A 19,590-nucleotide genomic window follows, 5' to 3' on the forward strand; every position below is an offset into this window, starting at 1 on the left:
AACTATTTTAATCCCATCCTATCATTCATTCATTCATTTATTTATTTATTTAGAGATGGAGTCTCACCTGTTGCCCAGGCTGAATTTATTTATTTAGAGACGGAGTCTCACTCTGTTGCCCAGGCTGTAGTGCAGTGACATGATCTCGGCTCACTGCAACCTCCACCTCTCAGATTTAAGTGATTTTTCTGCCTCAGCCTCCCAAGTAGCTGGGATTACAGGAGCCCACCACCACACCCAGCTAATTTTTTGTATTTTTAATAGAGACAGGGTTTTACTAAGTTGGCTAGGCTAGTCTCGAACTCCTGACCTCAGGTGATCCGCCCAGCTGGGCCTCCCAAAGTGCTGGGATTACAGGCATTAGCCACCTTGCCTGGCCCTGTCTTTCACTTTAAAGAGGCATAGAGGCTGGAAAATACTACCCTTACTGAATGCAGAAAAAGCAAACATATAAATTTCAACATTTACAAGTCACATTTATGAATATATATCTTATTTAGAGAATTACAATTTTAAACTATCAAAGGAAATGGTAAGGATACAAAATGTAGAGTACTTTTTAAAATAATAATTATTTATTCTCTATATGTTGTAAATTATTTTCTCATTACAAAACAATCTCACCTAAACTAATATACAACCAATTTTGTAAGTTTAGCTTTTTTAATAAAACAATAAAACTAAATTAAGACAATATTTAAAAAATTCAATCCAAATTGGGGAAAAAAGCTATATAGTGGTAATATTTTATATCTCATTGGAATTAAGTTAATATAAATATAAAGCAGATTCTGATAAGGTATATAAGGGCTAGAGAAAACAAGGAAGTAACTTCAAAAACATGAACAATTATAAAAATTAAAAGATTACATGGAAAGTAATAAGAAAGCAGTAAACGAAGAATAAAGAAAAATACATGAGACATAAAAATAAAAAGCAAAATGACTGATGCAAATTCCACTATACTGATAATATTACAGGCTATGAATAGATTAAATAATCAAATCCATTATTCGGAGTTTATCAGAAGTATAGAAACTTCTATACTCCAATGTAAATAATGGGCAGAAAAAGTGGGAAGATCAACAGGAAAACATAACACTTGAACACTGTAAACAAATACGAACTGATAGAATTCTCAAATTTACAGAATTTTCCACTCAAAATTAGAAGTACACATAAATCATTCTCCAGGATAGACCATATGCTAGGCCATAGAGCAGGCAAACGTCAATAAAATTAAAAGGATCAAAATAATCCAAAGTATTTTCCCTGACTTTAGTAAAAGGAAATTAAAAATAAATGAATGCAGAAAATGTGGGGAACTCATGAATATACGGAAATTAAAAATACTCCTAATTAATGTGTTAAAGAAAAAATGAAACTGAAAAATATTTTCAGATAAATGAAAATGAAGTTATGACATATCAAAACATGAGATGCAGCAAACTGTTCAGAGAAATTCATAGCAGTAAACACCTACATTAAAAACAAACAATTTTAAATTAATAACCTCATGTTTGGCAAAAATAGCTAAGGGCTAATTAACTACTCATCACACCTTAGGGAATTTGTTAGAGTAACAAGTAATAACTTATGGAATCAACATTCTCCAAACTATTTGGAGTTTAATACCACTAAGGGTAAAAAATGCTAAAGACAGCATGAACTAGATATACCCAATAGTATATCATTACCATTTACTACCTGGAATCTTGGGCAAGGTGGAATAAGTTAACATTTTTGTCAGGATAAGACATTATTCAATAAGCAACAGCGTTAACAAATTAAAAGACATTTCATTTTATTCTTAAAAACAAATTAAGTTTACAGACTGAATAAAGCATTTCAAAATCTGCTGTTTCCTCAATCATCAAAATTACAGACTGCAAACATTCAAAAAGCATTCTTATTCTGATACCATGACCTATGTTAAAAAAAATGTGTTCTCTCTTTTCTTAAACTGAGCCTAAGCATTTAGAGGATTGAATTAATAATCTATGTTCTACCAGAGAGAAGTTATTTGCACCATTCTCTGATATTTGTGATGATTTCTTTATTGTTATCACAGTAATATTCAGGACTTCTAACTTGCTGCTATGAAGATACATTAGAATATTAATGGACTAGCAAGACTTTTTAATGGGTAGTTGGTAAAACTATTCATATCTAAAACTCAGTGTTTCTGTCTCACACTTTAATGCAGAACAATAATATTCTGAACACCTAACTCATATATGACTTATATTCACTGTTGTAAGTCAAACAAAAAGAGCAACTCCATTTAGATTTCATCATACATCCTATATGCCAATGCTCTTAGTCTTCCATGGGAGACTTGTGAATGATGTCATGAGACATGTGAATGATGACATGTGAATGAGACATGTGAATGATGCCTACCTAACATAGAAGGGACTCTCATGTCAGAGACAGCAATAATCAACCACAGTGGGATAAAAAAGGTTAATTTGAATTTAATTACATCAATAATACTTTCTCAATCATGAATACTGTGATTACAAAAATAAGTGAACACAATATAATTATGCCTCTCCATCAATGTCGTCACTCTTTTTATACATACAATTTAATTATCTAAGTGAGTTTGAATTATTTGTTATAATAAACACAGATTCAGAGTAATTTACAGAAGTGCTAGCACCTTAGTTCTTCCTAAAGTGATACTTCTGATTTTTATTTAGACTTCATTTTGATGTTTCAAAAATCATTACACATATGGGATTTCTATCCAGTATTGATTTTCTAATGTTGAGTAAGGTGTGAGCACCAGTTCAGGGTTTTAGCACATTCTTTACACTTGCAGGGTTTCTACCTGGTATGAATTATTTGATGTTGAGTAAGGGTTGAGCGTCTGTTAAAAGCTTTGCCACATTCTTTACATTTGAAAGGTTTCTCTCCGGTATGAATTCTCTGATGTTGAGTAAGGTGTGAGCTCCTGGTAAAAGCTTTGCCACATTCTTTACATTTGAAGAATTTCTCTCCAGTATGTATTCTCTGATGTTGAGTAAGGTGTGAGCCCCAGATAAAAGCTTTGCCACATTCTTTACATTTGAAAGACTTCTCTCCAGCATGGATTCTCTGATGTCGAGTAAGGTGTGAGCCCCTGTTAAAGGCTTTGCCACATTCTTTACATTTGAAGTGTTTCTCTCCAGTATGGATTCTCTGATGTTGAGTAAGGTGTGAAGCTCTGTTAAAAGCTTTGCCACATTCCTTACACTTGAAAGGTTTCTCTCCAGTATGCATTCTCTGATGCTGAGTAACGTATGAGCTTCTATTAAAGGCTTTGCCACATTCCTTACATTTGAAAGGTTTCTCTCCGGTATGGATTCTCTGGTGTTCAGTAAGGTATGACCCCCTGTTAAAGGCTTTGCCACATTCTTTACATCTGAAAGCTCTCTCTCCAGTATGGATTCTCTGATGTTGAGTAAGGTATGAGCCTCTGTTAAAAGCTTTGCCACATTCCTTACACTTGAAAGGTTTCTCTCCAGTATGGATTCTCTGATGTTGAGCAAGGTGTGAGCTCTTGTTAAAGGCTTTGTCACATTTTTTACATTTGTAAGGTTTCTCTCCAGTATAAATTTTCTGATGTCCAAGATGTAAGCCCCTGGTAAAAGCTTTGCCACATTCTTTACATTTCACTGATTTCTCTCCAGTGTTAATTATCTTACGTCTCTTTAGATGTGATTGACTAAAGACTATTATACATTTTTTATTACATCTTTGTGAGCTCCCTCCAATATAAATTCTTTGATGTTGAGTAAGTTTTGAGAATGGGTCAGAAGTTTCACCACATTCGTTAGAGTTGTAAGGCTTTTCTTGAATATGGATATTTTCAGGGAAAATAAGCTTTGAGGATTGGTAAAATACTTTCTTACATTCATTACAATTGTAATAGTTTTCTAGAAAATGAGTACTATGATGTTTACTAATATTTGAGTCATGGTTAAAGTTTACCTGATTTTTATTACAAAAGACAGATTTCAAAAATTGATGTTGATATTTACTCATAGGAATACATGGTTCTGTAGGAGCAGCTGACAGAAACTGAGGCTTCTTCTGAAATATTCTATGTTCGTTGTCTCCTTTCACAGTTAAATGTTTGTTATGACTAGTTGTCAAATATTGGCTACATAGATTATAACATTCTTTTTGTCCTTCATCTTCACCTACACTTTCCCAGTTTTTCCATAAGCATATATTTTCAAGGCCACAGCTCCCATATCTTCCCAGTGTTGCTTTTTTGAATGAATCTTCTATGCCTTGCTCTGGTACAATGCCTTGCTTGTAATAAGAATACACAGCTGAAAGAAGTAAAAATAACTAATTATTCTACATACTGATTTCAGTTGAATATACTTTACAAATCTAATATGAAATTTTACCAAGCTGAGAACATCAGCACAATGCCATAGTAGAAAACCAAGAAAGGACAGAGCAAGATGGCTAAATAGAAGGCTCCAGTGATCATTTCCCCTGCAAGGTCACCAATTTAACAACCATCTATTAAAAAAGAAAAAGAAAAAAAAAACCTTCATAAGAATAAAGGTGAGCACTCACAGTACCCGGTTTTAACCTTGTACTACTCACTAAAAGAGGGTAGGAAAGACCATCTTGAATCACTAATGCCACCCCTCACTCATGCCCTGGCAGCTATCACATACTATGTAGATAGAAGCTGTACACTTGGGAGACAGAGAGCACTGGGATTGTGAGCACTGAACTCAGTGCTGCCCTATCACAGCAGGAAGCAAAACTGGAATGCACTCAGCTGATGCCTGCCCACAGAGGAAGTATTTCAACTGGCCCTGGGCAGAGAGGAATCACCCTTCCCAGTGATTGAAACTTGAGTTCTGGCAAGCCTCATCGACATAGTCTAAAGTGCTCTGGGACCCTAAACAAACTTGAAAGGCAGTCTAGGTCACAAGGACTGCAACTCCCAGGTGAGTCCTAGTGCTGAACTGGGCTTAGAGCCAGTGGACTTGGGGTCCACATTGCCTACTGAGATACAAGCTGGGGTGGCTAAGAGAGTGCTTACACCACCCCTCCTCCAAACTAAGGCTGCACAGCTCACAGATTCAAGAGACCACGTCCATCTACTTAAGAAGACAGAAAAGAGTAAACAGGACTTTGTCTTGCATTTTGGATACCAGCAAGGCCACCAGTCAGAGTTGTGAAACCTCTTTTCAGCCACTAGCTCCTAGTTAAAATTTCTAGGTACACGCTGGGCCAGAAAGAAATCTGCTGCCTTGAATGAAAAATTTTGGCACTGACAAGACCCATCAACTGCTAAGTAAAGAGCCCTCGGCCTGGAATAACCTGCAGTGATAACCAGGTAGTTTGCTGTGAGCTTTCACTGGGACTCTGAGGCTTGCTAGAATCAGGTGAGACTTAGCACATTCACAACTGTGGCGGCTACAGGGAGTCACTGAAAAAGGTAGAGGAAAAACTACAGAGGATTTCATCTTGCAACTTAGGTCCCAGCATGACCAAAGGGAGGAAGAGCACCATGTGGGCTCTTGGGGTCCCTTATTCCAGGCCTTGGCACTTGGATGGCACTTCTGGACCTGCACTGAGACAGAAGGGGCACCACTGACAAAAAGGGTGAGTACCAGGCCAAGCATCATTCACTACAAGTGAACTAAAGAGCCTTGCATCTTAAGGGAACATCGGTGGTAGCCTGGCGGTATTCCCCATGGGCCTGTGGTGATGGTAGCAATGGGATAAGGCTCCTCTGCCTGTGGAATAAGGAGGGAAAAATGGGAAGAACTGAATCTTACGGTTTAATTGCTAGCTCTACCACAGTACAACAGAAAACGAAGTAGACTCCTAAGGTTATTGACTGGCCCCTGGCTCCTGGATGGCACCGATGGGCTTGCCCAGAGCCTGAGGGAACTCACTACTCTGAAGGAAAGGATACAAGACTGGCTGGCTTACCACCTACAGATTATAAAGCCCCAGGACCTTGAGCAATTACTGGTGGTACCAGGTAGTTGTTACAGCTCACCTTGGGTGTGATCAACTGCTGTGCTGGTTTCAGGTCTGACCCACTGCAGTCCTACTGATAGTGACAGAAGACAAACTCCTACGCAGACAGGGATGGGTCCTTCGTGAAACTCGACCTTCAAGGAAAGGACAGTCTAAAGCCTGATAACTGAGCTACCAGTTCCAGAAAGAATTCATGGACTGGAGTGAGAACTTCCATCCCTAACCCACTCTCTCTATTGGTTCTTTGAGAATGATTCCTTTTAATCAATTGAATGGTGCCTTTTCCAAGCCCACCCATGAACCAGTCAGCATGCATTCCCCCATTCTAAATCCATAAAAATCCTGGACTCAGCCTCACAGATGGCTATCCGCTTTCAGGTGCCCTCTTGCTGTTGACAGCAAGACCAGAAAACAACAAAATGGCAGGAGTAAATCTTTATATAATCAATAACAACACTGAATGTAAATTGACTAAACTCTCCAATCAAAAGACATAGAGTGGCTAAATGGATTAAAAAAAAAAAGACTCAGTGATTTGTTGCCTACAAGAAACACACTTCACCTATAAACACATAGATTAAAAAGATAAAAAAAATTCCATGTGAATGAAAACAAACAAAAAAAGCAGTAGTAGCTATACTTATGTCAGACAAAATAGATCTAAAGACAAAACTATAAGAAGAGACAAAAACGGTTATCTATATAATAATAATGAGGGCCAGGCACAGTGGCTCACGCTTGTAATTTCAGCACTTTGGGAGGCCGAGGTGGGCGGATCACCTGAGGTTGGGAGTTTGAGACCAGCCTGATTAACACGGAGAAACCCCGTCTCTACTAAAAATACAAAACAACAACAACAAAACAATTATCCAGGCGTGGTGGCACATGCCTGTAATCCCAGCTACTCAGGAGGCTGAGACAGGAGAATCACTTGAATCTCGGAGGCAGAGGCAGAGGTTGTAGTGAGCCGAGATTGCACCATTGTACTCCAGCCTGGGCAACAAGAGCAAAACTCAGCGAAACTCCGTCTCAAAAAAAAAAAAAAAAAATGAGGTTAATTCATCAAGAGGATATAAGAATGTTATGTACATATGCACCTAACACTGGAGTACTCAGATATATTAAGCCAGTATTATTAGGGGGTGGAGCCAAGATGGCCGAATAGGAACAGCTCCGGTCTCCAGCTCCCAGCCCCAGCGACACAGAAGATGGGTGATTTCTGCATTTCTGCTTGAGGTACCGGTTTCATCTCACTAGGGAGTGCTTAACAGTGGGTGCAGGACAGTCGGTGAAGCGCACTGTGCACGAGCCGAAGCAGGGCGAGGCACTGCCTCACTCAGGAAGCGCAAGGGGTCAGGGAGTTCCCTTTCCTAGTCAAAGAAAGGGGAAACAGACGGCACCTGGAATATCGGGTCAGTCCCATCCTAATACTGCGCTTTTCCAACGGGCCTGGAAAACGGCACACTAGGAGATTGTGTCCCGCACCTGGCTCGGAGGGTCCTATGCCCACGGAGTCTCGCTGATTGCTAGCACAGCAGTCTGAGATCAAGCTGCAAGGCGGCAGCGAGGCTGGGGGAGGGGCGCCCGCCATTGCCCAGGCTTGCTTAGGTAAACAAAGCAGCCAGGAAGCTCGAACTGGGTGGAGCCCACCACAGCTCAAGGAGGCCTGCCTGCCTCTGTAGGCTCCACCTCTGGGGGCAGGGCACAGACAAACAAAAACTCAGCAAGACCCTCCACAGACTTAATTGTCCCTGTCTGACTGACAGCTTTGAAGAGAGTAGTGGTTCTCCCAGCACGCAGCTGGAGATCTGAGAACGGACAGACTGCCTCCTAAAGTGGGTCCCTCACCCCTGAGCAGCCTAACTGGGAGGCACCCCCCCAGTAGGGACAGACTGACACCTCATTCAACCGGGTACTCCTCTGAGACAAAACTTTCAGAGGAACTATCAGACAGCTGAATTTGTGGTCTCATGAAAATCCGCTGTTCTGCAGCCACCACTGCTGACACCCAGACAAACAGGGTCTGGAGTGGACCTCCAGTAAACTCCAACAGACCTGCAGCTGAGGGTCCTGTCTGGTAGAAGGAAAACTAACAAACAGAAAGGACATCCACACCAAAAACCCATCTGTACATCACCATCATCAAAGACAAAAAGTAGATAAAACCACAAAGATGGGGAAAAAACAGAGCACAAAAACTGGAAACTCTAAAACACAGAGCACCTCTCCTCCTCCAAAGGAACGCAGTTCCTCACCAGCAACGGAACAAAGCTGGATGGAGGATGACTTTGATGAGTTGAGAGAAGAAGGCTTCAGACGATCAAACTACTCTGAGCTACGAGAGGAAATTCAAAACAATAGCAAAGAAGTTAAAAACTTTGAAAAAAAATTAGAAGAATGGATAACTAGAATAACCAATGGAGAGAAGGGCTTAAAGGAGCTGATGGAGCTGAAAGCCAAGTTTCGAGAACTACGCGAAGATTGCAGAAGCCTCAGTAGCAGATGCGATCAACTGGAAGAAAGGGTATCGCTGATGGAAGATGAAATGAATGAAATGAAGCGAGAAGGGAAGTTTAGAGAAAAAAGAATAAAAAGAAATGAACAAAGCCTCCAAGAAATTTGGGACTGAGTGAAAAGACCAAACCTACGTCTGATTGGTGTACCTGAAAATGATGGGGAGAATGGAACCAAGTTGGAAAACACTCTGCAAGATATTATCCAGGAGAACTTCCCCAATCTAGCAAGGCAGGCCAGCATTCAGATTCAGGAAATACAGAGAACGCCACAAAGATACTCCTCGAGAAGGGCAACTCCAAGACACATAATTGTCAGATTCACCAAAGTTGAAATGAAGGAAAAAATGTTAAGGGCAGCCAGAGAGAAAGGTCGGGTTACCCACAAAGGGAAGCCCATCAGACTAACAGCTGATCTCTCAGCAGAAACTCTACAAGCCAGAAGAGAGTGGGGGCCGATATTCACCATTCTTAAAGAAAAGAATTTTCAACCTAGAATTTCCTATCCCGCCAAACTAAGCTTCATAAGTGAAGGAGAAATAAAATACTTTACAGATAAGCAAACGCTGAGTGATTTTGTCACCACCAGGCCTGCCCTAAAAGAGCTCCTGAAGGAAGCACTAAACATGGAAAGGAACAACTGGCACCAGCCACTGCAAAAACATGCCAAACTGTAAAGACCATCGAGGCTAGGAAGAAACTATAGCAACTAACGAGCAAAATAACCAACTAACATCATAATGACAGGATCAGATTCACACATAACAATATTAACGTTAAATGTAAATGGGCTAAATGCTCCAACCAAAAGACACAGACTGGCAAACTGGATAAGGAGTCAGGACCCATCAGTGTGCTGTATTCAGGAAACCCATCTCACGTGCAGAGACACACATAGACTCAAAATAAAGGGATGGAGGAAGATCTATCAAGCAAATGGAAAACAAAAAAAGGCAGGGGTTGCAATCCTAGTCTCTGATAAAATAGACTTTAAACCAACAAAGATCAAAAGAGACAAAGAAGGCCATTACATAATGGTAAAGGGATCAATTCAACAAGAAGAGCTAACTATCCTAAATATATATGCACCCAACACAGGAGCACCCAGATTCATAAAGCAAGTCCTCAGTGACCTACAAAGGGACTTAAACTCCCACACAATAATAATGGGAGATTTTAACACCCCACTGTCAGCATTAGACAGATCAACGAGACAGAAAGTTAACAAGGATATTCAGGAATTGAACTCAGCTCTACATAGAGTGGACCTAATAGACATCTACAGAACTCTCCACCCCAAGTCAACAGAATATACATTTTTTTCAGCACCACACCACACCTATTCCAAAATTGAACACATAGTTGGAAGTAAAGCTCTCCTCAGCAAATGTAAAAGAACAGAAATTATAACAAACTGTCTCTCAGACCACAGTGCAATCAAACTAGAACTCAGGATTAAGAAACTCACTCAAAACCGCTCAACTACATGGAAACTGAACAACCTGCTCCTGAATGACTATTGGGTACATAATGAAATGAAGGCAGAAATAAAGATGTTCTTTGAAACCAACGAGAACAAAGACACAACATACCAGAATCTCTGGGACACGTTCAAAGCAGTGTGTAGAGGGAAATTTATAGCACTAAATGCCCACAAGAGAAAGCAGGAAAGATCCAAAATTGACACCCTAACATCACAATTAAAAGAACTAGAAAAGCAAGAGCAAACACATTCACAAGCTAGCAGAAGGCTAGAAATAACTAAAATCAGAGCAGAACTGAAGGAAATAGAGACACAAAAAACCCTTCAAAAAATTAATGAATCCAGGAGCTGGTTTTTTGAAAGGATCAACAAAATTGATGGACCGCTAGCAAGACTAATAAAGAAGAAAAGAGAGAAGAATCAAATAGATGCAATAAAAAACGAAAAAGGGGATATCACCACCGATCCCACAGAAATACAATCTACCATCAGAGAATACTACAAACACCTCTATGCAAATAAACTAGAAAATCTAGAAGAAATGGATAAATTCCTCGACAAATACACCCTCCCAAGACTAAACCAGGAAGAAGTTGAATCTCTGAATAGACCAATAACAGGTTCTGAAATTGTGGCAATAATCAATAGCTTACCAACCAAAAAGAGTCCAGGACCTGATGGATTCACAGCTGAATTCTACCAGAGGTACAAGGAGGAACTGGTACCATTCCTTCTGAAACTATTCCAATCGATAGAAAAAGAGGGAATCCTCCCTAACACATTTTACGAAGCGAGCATCGTCCTGATACCAAAACCTGGCAGAGACTTAACCAAAAAAGAGAATTTCAGACCAATATCCTTGATGAACATTGATGCAAAAATCCTCAATAAAATACTGGCAAACCGAATCCAGCAGCACATTAAAAAGCTTATCCACCATGATCAAGTGGGCTTCATCCCTGGGATGCAAGGCTGGTTCAACATACGCAAATCAATAAATGTAATCCAGCATATAAACAGAACCAAAGACAAAAACCACATGATTATCTCAATAGATGCAGAAAAGGCCTTTGACAAAATTCAACAACCCTTCATGCTAAAAACTCTCAATAAATTAGGTATTGATGGGACGTATCTCAAAATAATAAGAGCTATCTATGACAAACCCACAGCCAATATCATGCTGAATGGGCAAAAACTGGAAGCATTCCCTCTGAAAACTGGCACAAGACAGGGATGCCCTCTCTCACTGCTCCTATTCAACATAGTGCTGGAAGTTCTGGCCAGAGCAATCAGGCAGGAGAAGGAAATAAAGGGTATTCAATTAGGAAAAGAGGAAGTCAAATTGTCCCTGTTTGCAGATGACATGATTGTATATCTAGAAAACCCCATTGTCTCAGCCCAAAATCTCCTTAAGCTGATTAGCAACTTCAGCAAAGTCTCAGGATACAAAATTAATGTACAAAAATCACGAGCATTCTTGTACACCAATCACAGACAAACAGAGAGCCAAATCATGAGTGAACTCCCATTCACAATTGCTTCAAAGAGAATAAAATACCTAGGAATCCAACTTACAAGGGATGTGAAGGACCTCTTCAAGGAGAACTACAAACCACTGCTCAATGAAATAAAAGAGGATACAAACAAATGGAAGAACATTCCATGCTCATGGGTTGGAAGAATCAATATCGTGAAAATGGCCATACTGCCCAAGGTAATTTATAGATTCAATGCCATCCCCATCAAGCTACCAATGACTTTCTTCACAGAATTGGAAAAAACTACTTTAAAGTTCATATGGAACCAAAAAAGAGCCCGCATCGCCAAGTCAATCCTAAGCCAAAAGAACAAAGCTGGAGGCATCACGCTACCTGACTTTAAACTATACTACAAGGCTACAGTAACCAAAACAGCATGGTACTGGTACCACAACAGAGACATAGATCAATGGAACAGAACAGAGCCCTCAGAAATGATGCCGCATAGCTACAACTATCTGATCTTTGACAAACCTGACAAAAACAAGAAATGGGGAAAGGATTCCCTATTTAATAAATGGTGCTGGGAAAACTGGCTAGCCATATGTAGAAAGCTGAAACTGGATCCCTTCCTTACACCTTATACAAAAATTAATTCAAGATGGATTAAAGACTTAAATGTTAGACCTAAAACCATTAAAATCCTACAAGAAAACCTAGGCAATACCATTCAGGACATAGGCATGGGAAAGGACTTCATGTCTAAAACACCAAAAGCAATGGCAACAAAAGCCAAAATCGACAAATGGGATCTCATTAAACTAAAGAGCTTCTGCACAGCAAAATAAACTATCATCAGAGTGAACAGGCAACCTACAGAATGGGAGAAAATTTTTGCAACCTACTCATCTGACAAAGGGTTAATATCCAGAATCTACAATGAACTCAAACAAATTTACAAGAAAAAAACAAACAACCCCATCAAAAAGTGGGCAGAGGACATGAACAGACACTTCTCAAAAGAAGACATTTATGCAGCCAAAAAACACATGAAGAAATGCTCATCATCACTGGCCATCAGAGAAATGCAAATCAAAACCACAGTGAGATACCATCTCACACCAGTTAGAATGGCCATCATTAAAAAATCAGGAAACAACAGGTGCTGGAGAGGATGTGGAGAAATAGGAACACTTTTACACTGTTGGTGGGACTGTAAACTAGTTCAACCATTGTGGAAGTCAGTGTGGCGATTCCTCAGGGATCTAGAACTAGAAATACCATTTGACCCAGCCATCCCATTACTGGGTATATACCCAAAGGACTATAAATCATGCTGCTATAAAGACACATGCACACGTATGTTTATTGCGGCACTATTCACAATAGCAAAGAGTTGGAACCAACCCAAATGTCCAACAATGATAGACTGGATTAAGAAAATGTGGCACATATACACCATGGAATACTATGCAGCCATAAAAAATGATGAGTTTGTGTCCTTTGTAGGGAGATGGATGAAACTGGAAAACATCATTCTCAGTAAACTATCGCAAGGACAAAAAACCAAACACCGCATGTTCTCACTCCTAGGTGGGAATTGAACAATGAGAACTCATGGACACAGGAAGGGGATCATCACACTCCGGGGACTGTTATGGGGTGGGGGGAGGGGGGAGGGACAGCATTAGGAGATACACCTAATGCTAAATGATGAGTTAATGGGTGCAGGAAATCAACATGGCACATGGATACATATGTAACAAACCTGCACATTGTGCACATGTACCCTAAAACCCTAAAGTATAATAAAAAAAAAAAAAAAGCCAGTATTATTAGAGCTAAAGAGAGAGACAGGCCCCAATATAATAATACCCAGAGACTGCAACACCCCACTTTCAGCATTGAATAAATCTTCCAGACAGAAAACCAATGAAGACACATCAGGCCTAATCTGCGCTATAAACCAAATGGACATAATGGATATTTACAGAACATTTTATTGAATGGCTTCAGAATACACATTTTTCTCTGCAGTGCATGAATCATTCTCATTGACAGACCATATGTTAGGTCACAAAACAAGTCTTAAAACATTTTAAAAATTAAAATAATATCAACCATCTTTTCTGACTACAATGAAAAAACCTAGAAATTAATAACAAGAAAAAGTTTTGAAACTATACAAACACATAGAATTTAAACAATATGCTCCTGAAAGGCCAGTGGGTCAATGAGGAAATTAATAAATAAATCGAAATATTTCTGAAATATGTGATCATGGAAATAAATGAAAACTTAGGATATATAGTAAAAGCAGTACTAAAAGTTTATAACTAAAAGTGTCTACACAAAAAATTCAAATAAACAACTTCATGACAGATTTAATGCAATTTCCATGAAAATACCATCAGTATTGTTCACAGAACTATAAAAAACAATCCTAAAATTAATATGGATCAAAAAAGAGCCTACGTAGCCAAAGTAATACTAACCAAAACAAAATAAATAAAAAATCTGGAGGCATCACATTACCCTACTTCAAATTATACTACAAAGCTATAGCTACCAAAACAGCATGGTATTGGTATTAAAATAGACACATAGACCAATGAAGCATAATAGAGAATCCAGAAATTAAGCCAAATACAGGCAACTCATCTTAACTAATAATCAACATGGCATAGAAATAAACAAATTGAGGAAACAACACCCTATTCAATAAATGTTGCTAGGAAAACTGGCAAGCCACACACAGAAGAATAAAACTGGATCCCCATCTCTGACCTTATACAAAAATCAATTCAAGATGGATCAAAGATTTAAATCTAAGGCCTGAAAGCATACAGATTCTAAGAGGTAACATATAAAAAAACTCTTCTGGACACTGACTTAGGCAAAAAATTCATGACTAAGACCCCAGAAGCAAATGTAACAAAAACAAACATAAATAAATGGGACCTAATTAAACTAAAAAGCTTCTGCACAGCAAAAGAAATAACCAGCAGAGTACACAGACAACCCAGAGTAGCAGAAAATATTTGCAAACTACGTACAAAAAGCTAGTATCCAGAATCTATACAGAACTCAAATAAATCAGCAAAATAATAATAATTCCATCAAAAAGTAGGCAAAGAAAATGAATATATATTTTTCAAAAGAAGATATACAAACACCTAACAATAACCTAAAAATGCTCAACATCACTAATCAGAGAAATACAAATGAAAACCACAATTAGATACCAACTTACTCGTACAAAAATGGCTATAATTCAAAAGTCAAGAAAACAACAGATGTTGGCATGGTTGTGGTGAAATGGGAACACTTAACAAATAAAATGTCATTTGTAGCAACCTGGATGGAGCTGAAGGCTATTATTCTAAGTGAAATAACTCAGAAATGGAAAACTAGATATTACATGTTCTTATAAGTGAGAGCTAATCTATGAGGATGCAAAGGCATAAGAGTAATGTAATAGACTTTGGGGACTTGAGGGAGAAGGCTGGGAGGCGGGTGAGGGATAAAAGCTACATATTAAGTACAGTGTTCACTGCTCAGGTGACAGGTGCACCAAAATCTCAGAAATTATACTAAAGAACTTATCCATGTCACAAAAAACCACCTGTATTTCCAAAACCATTGAAAAAACCTAATGATGTATCTTAAGAGAGCTAGAAAAACAAGAGCAAATGAAACCAAAATTAGAAGAAAAGAAATAATAAAGATCAAAGCAGAAATAAATGAATTTGAAATAAATAAAATACAAAAGGTCAATAAAATGCAAAGTTGTTTTCTAGGCTCATGCCTGTAATCCCAGCACTTTAGGAGGCTGAGGCAGGGAGATCATCTGAGGTCAGGAGTTTAATACCAGCCTGTCCAACATGGCAAAACCCCGTCTCTACTAAAAAATACAACAATTAGCTGGGCACAGTGGTGGGCACCTGTAATCCCACCTACTTGGGAGGCTGAGGCAGGCAGAATTGCTGGAAGTCAGGAGAAGGAGGTTGCGGTGAGCCAAGATCAAGCCACTGTACTCCAGCCTGGGTGACACAGTGAGACTCCAACTCAAAAGAAAAAAAAAAAAAAGAAAAGAAAAAAGAAAAAAAAGACTCAAATAAATAATATCAAAGATGAAAAAGGAGACATTTCAACTCTACAACTTATACTGCAGGAATTCAAGATCATTAGTGGCTACTATGAGCAGATAGATGCCATAAATTGGAAAATCTAGAACAAATGGATAAATTTCTAGACACATAGAACCTAACAAGATTGAATTATTAAGAAATCCGAAACCTGAATAGACATGTTGAGATCCATAATAAAAAGCCTCCTATGAAAGCAAAGCCTGAAATCTGATGGCTTCACTGAATTCGACCAAATATGTATAAAACTAATAGCAATCTGACTTAAACTATTCCAAAACAGAGGAGGAGGAAATACTTCCAACCTTGTTCTGTAAGGCAAGCATTACTCTCATACTAAAACCAGACAAACGCATATCAAAAAAATCTATGGGCTAATATCAGCAATAGATGCAAAATTTCTAATAAAAATACTGGCCAAGTAAAATTCAGCAACATATTAAAAAGATTATTATAGATGCAAAATTTCTAATAAAAATACTGGCAAGTAAAATTCAGCAATAGATTAAAAAGATTATTATACCTCATGATCAAGTAGGATTTATCTCAGGGATGCAAAGATACTTCAACATATGCAAATCAATTAATGTAATACATCATATCAACAAAAGAAAGAACAAAAACCAGGATCATTTTGATCCTGAAAATCATTTGATAAAATTTAATATCCCCTCATGACAGAAACCCTCAAAACTATAGAAGAAACATACCTCAACATATAAAAGCTATATATGACACTCACATTGTATGATACTAAATGGGGAAAAATGAAAAGCTTTTCCTAAGATTGAGAACATGACAAGGATGCACACTTTCACCACTGTTAATTCAACATATGGCAGCTAGAGCAATTAGACAAGAGAAAAAAATAAAGGGCAACCAAATTGGAAAGGAAGAAGTCAAATTATCTTTGCTTGCAGATGATGTGCTCTTACATTTGGAAAATCCTAATTCACTAAAACACTATTAGAACTCATAAATTTAGTCAAGATATAGGATTAAAAAGCTAGCAGTGTTTTTATACGCCAACAGTGAACAATGTGAAAAAGAAATGAAGAGAGTAATACCATTTACGATAGCCACAAATTAAAATAAAATACCTAGGAATTAACCAAAGAAATTAAAGATCTCTACAATGAACACTATAAAACATTGATGCAAGAAATTTAAAGACAAAAAAGAAAATATATTTTTTGTTCATAAGAAAAATCAGTATTTTTAGTATCTATACTACCCAATCCAATCTACAGACTTAATACAACCCTATCAAAACATCGATGATATTCTTCACAGAAATAGGAAAAACAATCCTATAAGGTGGACAGAACCAAAAAAGACTCAGAAGAGTCAAAGGTCTTGCAAGAAAAAATTTTGCCTTTATGTGGCTGGCTTATCTCTCTTAACATATGACCTCCAGTTCCATCCATGTTGTTGCAAATAACAGGATCTTATTATTTATAAGTGAAAAGTACTCCTTTGTGTGTATGTACATTGGCTTTATCCATTCATCTGTTTTTGATAGACACTTTGGTTACTTCTAAATCTTGGCTAATGTAAACAATGCTGTGTGAAAGGAAAATAAATCTTTGAACCCCCAAATCACTAAGCTAAAGGGAAAAGTCAAGCTGGGAACCGCTTAGGACAAATCTGCCTCCCATTCTATTCAGTCATCCCTCGGCTCACTTTGGAAAGGCTAGTCAGAAACTCAAAAGAATGCACACCTACCTATGTTTGCCTCACACCTACATATGACCTGGAAACTCCCTCCCTGCTTAGAGTTGTCCCACCTTTCCAGACTGAACCAATGTACAACTTACACATACTGATGTCTCTTGTCTCCCTAAAATGTATAAAACCAAGCTGTGCCCTGACCTCTTGAGGCTGCGTCATAGGTGTGCATCCTTAACTTTGGCAAAATAAACTACCTAAATTGGATGAGACCTGTCTCAGATATTTTGTGTTCACAGCTACAATAAAAATGGAGGTGCAAATATCTCTCTGATGTCCTGATTTCCTTTCTTTCGTGTACATACCTAGGAGTGGGGTTGCTAGGCAGTACAGTAGCTCTATTTTTTTTTTTTTTTTTTGAGGAACCTCTAAACTGTTCTCCACAGTAGCTGTAATAATTACATCCCCACCAAGAGAGTACTAGAGTTCCCTTTTCTCCAGATACTCACCAGCATTTGTTATTGCCTGACTTTTGGAGAAGAGCCATTGTAACTGGGATGAGATAATATCTCACTGTCGTTTTGATTTGCATTTCTCTGATGATCACATGTTGAGCACCTTGTCACATGCACTGTTATTTGTATGCCCTCTTTTGAGAAATGTCTATTCACATTTTTTGCTCATTTTTAATCAGATTATTAAATTTTATCCTATAGAGTTGTTTGTGTGCCTTACATAATCTGGTTATCAATTTTTTTTTCTGATGGGCCATTTGCAAATATTTTCTTCCATTTGGTATGTTGTCTCTTCACTTTGTTGATTGTTTCACTCGCTGTTTAAAAGTTCTTTAACTTGATGTGATTCCATTTGTCCATTTTTGCTTTGGTTGCCTGTGCCTGCAGGGTATTATTCAAGACATCTTTACCCCATTTAATTTCCTGGTGAGTTTCTACAATGTTTTCTTAATAGTACTTTCATAGTTTTAGGTCTTAGTTAAGTCTCTAATCCATTTTGATTTAATTTTTTAATATAGCAAGAGATAGGGGTCTAGTTTCATTCTTCTGAATATGGATATTTAGTTTCTGTAGCACAATTTATTCAATAAATTCCTTTCCTCGATATATATTCTTGAAACCTTTGTCAAAAATAGGTTTGCTATAGCTATATGGATTTATCTCTGCATTCTCTCTACTGTTTCACTGATCAATACCATGCTGTTTTAATTACTATAGCTCTGTAGTATCAATTACAGTCAAATACTATGATTCCTCCAGTTTCTTTTGCATGTTCTCACACATTTGCTGGAGCTAAAAATTAAATTAATTCAGTTCATGGAGGGAGAGAGCAGAATTGTTACCAGAGGCTGGAAAGTATAGTGGGGGGTTGGTGGCAAGTGGGGAAGGTTAATGAGCACAAAAATAATTAGAATAAAATTTAGTAGTTGCTAGTACAACAGAGTAACTATAGTCAAAAGCAATTTAATTGTATATTTTTAAATAACTAAAGGAATGTAATTAGATTGTAAACAAAGGATTAAATACTTGAAGTAATGAATACACCATTTACCCTGATGTGATTTTTATGCATTTCATGGCTACCTCAAAATATCTCATGTAACCCATAGATACATACAGCTACTACTACGTACTCATAAAAATTAAAAAATAAAATTTAAAAATAAAAAATATACAAATTTAAGTTGCAAAGCTTAAAAAAAGACCACTGGTCTTCATTTCTTCATAGATATATGAACTTAACACCATGTTGATCACATTGCCTTTGTTAGAATTCCAAAACACAGTTAAGAATTTGTATTATTTCAGTTGCTGTAGCTTTATCCATGCCAAAAGCATGTAGAAGAGAAGGAAAATTTTATTACATGTGCCCAGCACAGCCTTATCTTCTCCCAGTATAGCATGGTACAACCAGGAGAAACTCCCAACTCTATGTTTCTTCCTCAGGAGAGAAAGAAGTATGGAGTATGTGTCCACATCTCTGGTTTCTGAGGGCCTATCCAAAGATGGGGTTTGGCTCCCCTGACAGAGTGCTGAAGGAAATGGTGGTATACTCTGGATGACGGCTATACATATTTTACATCAATATAAGAAGCAATCCTAAAAATTATATCAGAACTAAAGAGACCACAAGTGTTCAACAATTGTGAATAAGAGAAATACTGGAGGCATACACCCTGATTTTAAAAACCTATTATAAAGTTATAGTAATCAAAATAGTTTATAACCGGATTTAAAAAAGACAATACCAGTGAAACAGAACAGAGCACATCA

At 37.9% G+C, this 19,590-nt stretch overlaps 1 protein-coding gene across 1 annotated transcript in view; it reads right to left on the minus strand.

The window, feature by feature from the left end:
- Positions 1 to 1,779: 1,779 nt before the first annotated feature.
- Positions 1,780 to 19,590, minus strand: part of ZNF519 (zinc finger protein 519) — a 34,513-nt gene continuing 16,702 nt past the window's right edge. Inside the window, exon 3 of the mRNA XM_003276712.4 lies at positions 1,780 to 4,325. Within this exon, the coding sequence (XP_003276760.2) occupies positions 2,833 to 4,325 (1,493 nt within the window). The 3' untranslated portion in view covers positions 1,780 to 2,832. The remainder of the gene's footprint in view (positions 4,326 to 19,590) is intronic.

The sequence above is a fragment of the Nomascus leucogenys genome, chromosome 4, assembly GCF_006542625.1.
Source record: "Nomascus leucogenys isolate Asia chromosome 4, Asia_NLE_v1, whole genome shotgun sequence".
Taxonomy (NCBI): domain Eukaryota; kingdom Metazoa; phylum Chordata; class Mammalia; order Primates; family Hylobatidae; genus Nomascus; species Nomascus leucogenys.